The 8,532-nt window shown below is 36.7% G+C and overlaps 1 protein-coding gene across 3 annotated transcripts; it reads right to left on the minus strand.

The window, feature by feature from the left end:
- Positions 1–644: 644 nt before the first annotated feature.
- LOC102577666 (protein kinase CPK1) lies at positions 645–8,247 on the minus strand. Of its 3 annotated transcripts, NM_001287835.1 has the most exon segments (17): positions 662–863; positions 892–1,260; positions 1,987–2,160; positions 3,072–3,134; positions 3,338–3,445; positions 3,544–3,659; positions 4,728–4,854; positions 5,456–5,615; positions 5,617–5,622; positions 5,774–5,853; positions 5,936–6,022; positions 6,024–6,028; positions 6,030–6,047; positions 6,176–6,182; positions 6,184–6,211; positions 6,319–6,449; positions 7,584–8,114. In NM_001287835.1, coding segments are annotated over 16 exon segments (1,695 nt in total). In that variant the 5' UTR covers positions 8,022–8,114; the 3' UTR covers positions 662–863; positions 892–1,113.
- Between the last annotated feature and the right edge of the window lie 285 nt (positions 8,248–8,532).

Raw genomic sequence — 8,532 nt, forward strand, 5'->3', positions numbered from 1 at the left:
GCCTTTAGTCTTCTCTTTGTCTCCTTCTTCGTCTTTTTTTTAATTCGCCATACTGCAAACGTGAATCATTTTAAGCAAATTATATATTTTTAAAAATTGAAATACTAAAAGAATTTTATATCTAAAATTTGGGATTGCTTCAAGGTGATGTTGAGCTGATCAAGATTGAATAGTCAGTATCACAATGTATTGTCAATGTATATAGTTCATGTATAGTTAAACAATAATCAATTTTTCGATTGTATCATAATGTATAGCTCATATACGTATAGTTAATGTATATTTTTTTTATGACTTTTGACAAGCTACATTGTATACATATAGTTAATATGACTTTTGACTAGTTTTTATGTAAATAAAACATATCTATATTTGTCGTAAACTAATTACTTTATTGTATACATTTGGTAATTATAGTGCATATTAACACAGGCCCACAACTCTAGTTTTTGTATCCTCTCATAATAAATAACGTCTCAATCCCAAACTAGTTCATACAACAACATACCAGTATTGTCCCACAAGTGAAATCTGAAAAGGTTAAGATGTACGCAAACCTTATCCCTACATCTTTGTGGAGTAGAGAAAGATTGTTTTCGATAGACTATTTCGATGTAATTGGCAAAGTACTTAAAGATGGTACAGAAATGGTCAACAGTTTCTGAACATGTGCCTTATATCATACAGAACAAACCTTTTTGATACAGCCAATTTACATTGATGGCATATTTATAGTGATGACATAATATTAGAATTTGGAAGGGAGTACTTTACCTGGACTCACAAAAGTGACAGAATATACACTAAAACTACCAGATTACAAGACATTGCAATTGGTTGTTCAGGGAAAAGAAGCAACTTCATGCCAAATTCTTTTATGAAGGGGGGAAAGGAAACTCAACAGACACACTTGGCACGACGACCACTAGCTACAAAAGTGCCACGTGGAAGCTACACGTCTCTAAATACCATCATCTCGGAAGCCATCCATGTAGAGAACATGCAGCACACTTGCACAAGCACAAGAGAACATGTATACAAGCATCGTCTTCCCACAAAAATTTTCTGATGAAGCCCACTGTCCATCTCTCCGTTTTATACATCTTTACAAAGCTACATACCCCGTGAATCTCTCACCGTTGGTGAACTCATACTAGCAGTTCTTAAAAGTCTACGAAATTCTGATATGCTTATCTTTCCGTCTTTGTCAATATCTGCTTCCTCTAGAAGTGGATCTATGGAGCCTCTCAAGCCCGTGTGCTGCAAAAGAATAGTATCATGTAAGTGAATGCCAAATATTAATGTGGTTATATTATCTGGTATCACTCTTAAGGGTGATGAAGCATGTAATTTTTTGAGTTAGCATGCTATAATTCTTAGCAACTCTCGCTTCTTCTCTTTTCTGTCTTTTTCTTGGGGTGCCAAAGGGGGCGTTGATTTGGAGTTGTCCAATCTCCGTCTCAGTGAGGTTTGCAAAGCAAACCAAGTCTCACGCCCGGATAAAGGAGGAGGCTTGCAGTTGATAGATGACCACCATAAATATCAATTGAACCAATCAACCATGGCAAAATCCTAAGTGACGACCAGCATAAAAATAATCTAACAATGATAAAAAGGGCAGCCCGGTGCACTAAGCTCCCATTATGCGCAGGGTCCGGGGAAGGGCCAGACCACAAGGGTCTATTGTACACAGCCTTATGGTGCATTTCTACAAAAGGTTGTTTCCACAGTCCGACCCATGACCTTCAAGTCACATGGCAAGAATTTTACTATTTACGCCAAGTCTCCCCTTCAATGATGAATCATCTAAATTACACAGAGGATTCATAAAGAGCAACTAGTTTGGCATTGAGGGGTAGTTAATCACTTAATTGATTGGTAGGGTTGGTCAACGACATGTTTAATGGTAATAACTGACATCCAAGATACTATGAGCCATTGCTCCTGGAAGAAGACACAAAAAATATCACATACTATTATACTAACCATTTTAAGTTCTTCTGGAGTAATGAATCCATCTCTATCAACATCAAATTTCTCAAAAGCAGCTTGTGATCTTTGCTGCCACTTTGCAGAATTATGCTCCTCCAACTGATGGACATGTAGAGTGGCAGCCACAAACTCCGGAAAATCAACAAGCCCATCTGTGTTACTGTCAATCTGCCAAGCAATGAACAAAATACTTTAGGTCTCGGAACTGCAGAAAAGATCATATAGTAGAAAGTAATGAACTTGCATATGATGAAAGCTACAAAGATTATTATATTAGTTGGCACTTGGCAGCAATATTAGCATTGACAATTGAGTAAAGTTTGTAACAAGGATTATGGTGCAGGGACAATTTGGAATATACAATCTGACACAAAGAAACCCCCATATATTTGGTCACCAATTTAGCAATGGTGTAGTACAAGCTTGCACACACCTTAACTATTCCATCGAGTGTCTCTACCTCCCACCATCACAAGTACCAAGTAATTTTGCCTCAATAAGGCTCAAGCAGATGGGAAGAAGTCACTTAACGTGTTCCGTCACTTGCTGGATTTGAACCCTAGTCTTTCATGATTTTCATCCCACTTCATTAACTACTAGGTAACACTCTTGGGTGCATTCGATAATCAATTTCTTCTAAGGAACTTGCACCTATTCCTTGCTATGATCTTCTTGCACACACCTCAACTATTCCATTGAATGTCTCCACCTCCCACCATCACAAGTACCGGGTAACTTCGCCCCAATAATGCTCAGACAGAGAGGAAGAAATCACTTAACATGTTTGGCCTCTTACCGGATATGAACTCTAGTCTTTTATGGCTTTCATTCCACTTCACTGACTGCTAGACAACACTGTTGGATGCATTTGGTAAGCAATTCTCCTAAAGAGCTTGCTTCCTATTCCTTGCTATTATCTTCCTTTTTTTGAACATGCTTCTTGTTCTATAATATTAAAGTAGTTCCAAACATGCAACAGCCTAAGGCAACAAAAGCGTTGCACTTAGTAATAATTATCTAATTATTTATTAGGTGTCATGTTTTGCTCTGATGCTTCATTCCAAGATAAATAAGTTTACCGCTTGAAGAATCTCAAGAACTCGTGATTCTTTCATTTTCCATGGGAGATCCTTCGCAAGGGCCTGCATTAGAAATGAATACGGTAAGTCACGAAACAGATGACGATATATATATATATATATGCATACACAATGTTTTTGATCAAGGCATATGTACAATTTTTTTGCATCAAGATAACACAAAATAGAGATGTCTCAAATGTTTGCCAATAGTCATTGAGAGTTGTAAGGACGAAACAAGCTCTAACATGAAAGATGAGCAATACCTGTCTCATTTCTTCGAGACTGATGACACCATTCTTATCCACATCAATTGCAGAAAATTGATCTCGCAGATCAGCGATCTCCTCCTCATCAAGTGTGCTAGCTAACGCCTGCAAGATAGTGAAACAGCATCCAGAAATTTACGTTTTGTATATCTAAGTTACCATATCACAAAAAGGTCTAAGAAATAAGAAAGCAATGAACTTACCCGTAAAGCAAACTGTTTTAGATGACTGTATCTGACAAATTGCCGCATGTTGGATAAAACAGAAATGTCCAGTGGAATCTCAGATGCATCCCCTCCCTCTCGGACCCAAGGATGTGCTGAAGATGTTCGAGTAGATAATTTTCAAAACAATTGTTCATTATATCAATAAATCTAAAGGAACGACCACAGTAATATTTGTTTACTAATTTATTTGAACACTACGACATAATGTTCTTATTTCCAAGCACTACAAACAAGTAAGCATATGCTGCATATCTGAAAGTTGTGCTATAAGTTATCAAAATGCAGAAGCTGTACATCTGGACGGAGAACCATGATTGATATCTATTACCAAACATTGCTGATGAAGTAGGTGAATGAAATGGATAAAGTGAAGTGTACAAATCTTTTTAAGTGAACCTTGAGCTACTGTCGATACATCAATTTTTCATCACCATAACACCTTAAAATCACTAAGAAAAATTGGTGCTTGTGAAAGAACGTGAAGAGCCAATTGGAAACCTTAAGACAGATGATGATTATAGACCCTTTCAGATGCTCTTGTATTGCAGGTGTGGGGATTTTTAAGGTTTAACGCCCTTCTGTTGTGCAGTGTTGTCAAAGGCCCGCTTAAGCCCTGAAGTGAGGCTCATAACATGTTGAGAGCTTCGTCTCATTTAATGTGCACCTCAATGTCATCATCAAAGTTCTAAGACACACTTTCCTTGCCAATGAGCCTATTCTGAAGAGGCAACACTAAGCCATTGGTATTTTACTTTATTGTAAAAAAGATTCAATTCTTTTGTACAAATATTTGTCATTGAGCTCATAATCATTAGTCTTGGACTAAACATATATACTTGTATTTTTTTCTCCCTTTACGCCTTTATTAAAGCCCATGCTTTATTTGCGTTCAGCGCTTAAAGCCCCAACAAACATTTAGAGCTTTTATGCGCTTTTTGCTTTTGATAACACTCCCAATTCTAGGTTTCCTACACGAACTTTAATGTGGAATGAGGCTTGCTAAAGTTGGTGCCAATACCATGTGAAAGAATCTGCGCATCCAATCCAAAACCTTAAGGAAATGGGTGGAGTGGTCTTTTTATGTACCCCTTGAAAGCCCTTAGCTGATATGAGAAACTTTATACAGCTTAACAGTACAAATTCAGGATGATATTACTTACATAGGGCCTGAGCAGCAGTAAGTCTAGCGCGAGGATCCTTCACCAGTAATTTCTTTACAAAATCTTTAGCACTGTTGCTTATGTTAGACCATGGCTTGCGACGAAAATCAGGTTTGTTCCGTAGGACCTTAACATTTTGGAAGCAAAGTTAGAGAAACTATTCAAAACCAGGCAAATCACAAAGAATTTACACAATATAAACGTTGTTCTTCTTGAAGAAGTAAAAGTACTTAAATGTCTTGTAGGAAGAAAAATGCTTTGGATAAGAGTCTCTCCAAGGAAGCATCAACCAAAAGTGAATTATGAACAAAATAAATAGCAGTAGCTTCTTTGGACACAAAAGAGAAAACGATGAAAACATAAGATCAAAATCACTCGAGATTAAATTGAAACAAAGTAAAATGTCCACAAAGAAAAAAATATCACAGTATCATAGTTAAGATGTATACGAGAGCATGCAACAAAAAGTGAATAGAAAATCTGAAATTCCAAGAGAGATGAGATTTATCAAGGGAGTGTTAACTTCAAAAAACCACTTAAAGGTAAAAACAAACCTGAAACACACTATTGAAAGGACAAACAAAGGTAAACATATAACTTTTATACAAAATCTGCAAGTTCATGACCCTATTAGAGCCCTAAAATTATGATATCCTTTCTTTAGGTTTCCCAAGTTGAAACAAAAATTGAAATGGTTCTAAATTACACGTAATATATTAGCAACTCACCTCCTTGAATATACCATCCTCAGTTTTGTCCCAGAAAGGCCGACGACCACATAGCAAAATGTATGTAATTACGCCAATACTCCACACATCTGATTCAGGTCCTGATCTACGCTTTAATACCTCTGGAGCTACATAATATGCACTACCGACAATGTCTTGGAACTTTTTCCCTGCATATATAAGTTTCCTATGATAAGTTTATAACTTTACGAGAGAAAACCACAACAATAGCCTCCCAGATCATTGAAGAACTTGGCAGATGTATTAAGAATATTAGTACTTCAGCAAGACCAAAATCTGTGGCAGAGAATCCAATCACCTGGTCTGATGAAGTCTGAAAGACCAAAATCTGTGGCTTTTAATGGTGAATCCTCCTTTGTAGACTTAAAGAGAAAATTCTGCAAGGAAAAAAGTTTGTTTGAGAAAAGCAACATCAAGCAGCATTACCAAGCCAAAAGTAGTATCAAACTGCTTGCACACCTCAGGTTTCATATCACGATGCACCAAACCATGTAAATGACACTCAGCTGCCACTTTTAGCATCTGGCGTACAACTATTGCTGCATCTTTCTCGGTATACCGACTGTCTTTTCTGATTAGACAAATTATGTCAACCCTTATCAGTAAAACTTCATAATCAGCAATTTGAATAAAGACCCGGGGTTCTGCAACTCACAAATAATCAACTGAAACTGGTAATTTCAGAATACTTACTTGGACAAAATTCGGTCCAATAGTTCTCCACCTTCACATAACCTAAAAGAAAACAAAAACTGAAAAATCTTAACTTGCCATTCAAGTGGAAGGATTAGTGGTAGGGAAATAAACCAGGACCTGAGAGATTTAAAAAAAAAAAAACTTACTCCATTACGATGTAGACATAATTATCATCCTCGAATGAATTATAGAATTGAACCACATTCTCATGACCACCTAAGGCCTTCAATATCTTGACTTCTCGTTTCACATCCTCAACCGCAATGGGAAGAACCATCTGCAGCAAAAAATGAATTGGTACGATACATTGAAACTGTGATTGACTGGTAAACAGAAGACTAGATAATCATACAATTAATGTAAAAGTTAACAAGATTGGACAACAGAACAAAAAAAAAACACTTCAAAATTCGTATTTTCAAAATTCATAGGCCCATCATCCTATAGTGTTGGTGAAAACTCCAGATCTGATGAGAGGAGATTATAGGAGACAAAGCAGGCAGAACATTTTACCCAGAAAATTTTTTTTACAGGCAAACAGCGCAGACTTGCTGCACCATGGATCAATGGATAATCAAACATTTGAGAAGTCATTCACCCATAAGAAATAAAAGATTCTGCAAGTGCTCTATAGACTAGAAAGCAGCTTTTATGTGAACCAGGTCAGTTAGCCATTTTCCAGCAAATTAAGCAAGACAATAACAGCAGAATTGCTCATGAAAGCCAATAGTTTACCATTGGCTTCAGTTTATGATTCTCTGAAGTTTGTTGACTTCAGATCGCTACAAGTCCACAATCCCCAAAGGACAATCAAACACCAAGTGCAGCTACGTTTTTCAAATATGATGTCTGTTTACATGGCCAGATTCAGTCTATAGCCAATTGACCATATACAACAACTACTTAAGCAGGAAAAATCAAGATTCCACCAAAGATACTCCTTTTCAGGCAGAAAAAGCTAGTAAAATAGAATGAGATAGCACTAAAAAAACATAGGCATCTACCAACAAAATCAACACAAGATTGGCTGATGGATATACTTTTCTAAGAACCTAAAGACTGAGTCAACAAACACAAGATGAGCCTACAGAAGATTTCAGAATCACTGATGACTGTCATCTTCCAAATATCTCTGTCAGAATATAACATCTCAGAAACACATAATAGATTCAAAACAAGAACACAAACAATCCTCTAGAACTCAAAAGCAAAAACTGTCCACAACCCCTACATGTGAAAATCAATAGGAAAAATGAAGTCTTTATACTTCAGGGGAGGGGATTACAAGGTGCGGAATCAAACACTAGTCAACAAGGATGAACTAACCAACTAAGCTGCTAAGATTAACCAGAACAAATGAAATCAGCTATACAAAAGAGGAAAAAAATATCTTTTTTTGATATGGTAATACCTTGTTTTTCTCAATTCTTTTGACAGCCACACGATCTCCTGAAGATTTATCTGTAGCAACATATGTATAACCAAATTGACCATGACCCAACAATTTCCCAATTGTATATCTCTTTTCAAAATCTTTATCATACCCAAAATCTGTTCTTTTCCCACAAGGAATAACCCCACCTTGTCTTCTTGAACTTGGCTTAACATTCTGCTGTGAATTCCTAGGTTGTTTTTGTTGGTTTTTCTGGTTAATATTACCTTTACCTCGATTATAATTCGACCCTTCTTGATTTCTTGAATTAACAACCGTTGTTGAAGGTGCTTTTGAGGTTTCCCTGCGGTTTGGATGAACATTTACCGTTGTGTTTGTGTTTGTGGCGGTATTGTTGGTTGAAGGGGTATTGCTATTTGAGCCACTAACTTTGGAGCTTGAAAAACAACTACCCATTTTGTCAAATGAAGTAAAAATGCAATCTTTTTTAGATCATTAGAATTTGTATTTGTACATATAATCAAAAGAAAAGAGAAGCCCCCTATTTGGGTGAGAATGTGAAAACAATAATGGAGATTTAAGAGGAAAGTTTGAAGTAGATAGGAGGAAGAAGAGAAGAAAGAGAGGGGTGGGGGGTGTGTTGATGATGGTGGTGGTCAAAGAGACTTTTTTTTGAAAGAAGGAAGATGGAAGGTAGGGGGTGCGGAGTAAGGGTTGGGGGTGCGGGGAGGGGGTTGCTATGAAAAACCCCTCTATTTTTTCCAGTTTGGATTTTGGTGAAAGTTGAAAAAAAATAATCACATTTTATGATTTTTTATTTTTTTAAAGGTTTCTTTCTATTTTGTCTATGGTGTTGTTGGCATTTTTTTTGTAGTTTGAAGATTTTTTTAGGGTGTGTTATGCTTTGGGGAGTAGAAGCCAAGTCCACTCCTTGCAAGTCGTATTCCACACGGCCTAATAAGTACTC

This window comes from Solanum tuberosum, unplaced genomic scaffold (assembly GCF_000226075.1).
Source record: "Solanum tuberosum cultivar DM 1-3 516 R44 unplaced genomic scaffold, SolTub_3.0 scf00039, whole genome shotgun sequence".
Taxonomy (NCBI): domain Eukaryota; kingdom Viridiplantae; phylum Streptophyta; class Magnoliopsida; order Solanales; family Solanaceae; genus Solanum; species Solanum tuberosum.

Bases quoted from the DNA above. Each gene is read 5' to 3' on its own strand.
- LOC102577666 (XM_015306852.1), bottom strand. From the start codon at position 8,021: ATGGGTAGTTGTTTTTCAAGCTCCAAAGTTAGTGGCTCAAATAGCAAT. The intron at 3,446-3,543 runs GTAAGTTCATTG...ACTATCTTGCAG, and splicing joins TAAAACAGTTTGCTTTACGG to GCGTTAGCTAGCACACTTGA. The intron at 2,161-3,071 runs GTAAACTTATTT...ATTGCTTGGCAG, and splicing joins TTCTTGAGATTCTTCAAGCG to ATTGACAGTAACACAGATGG.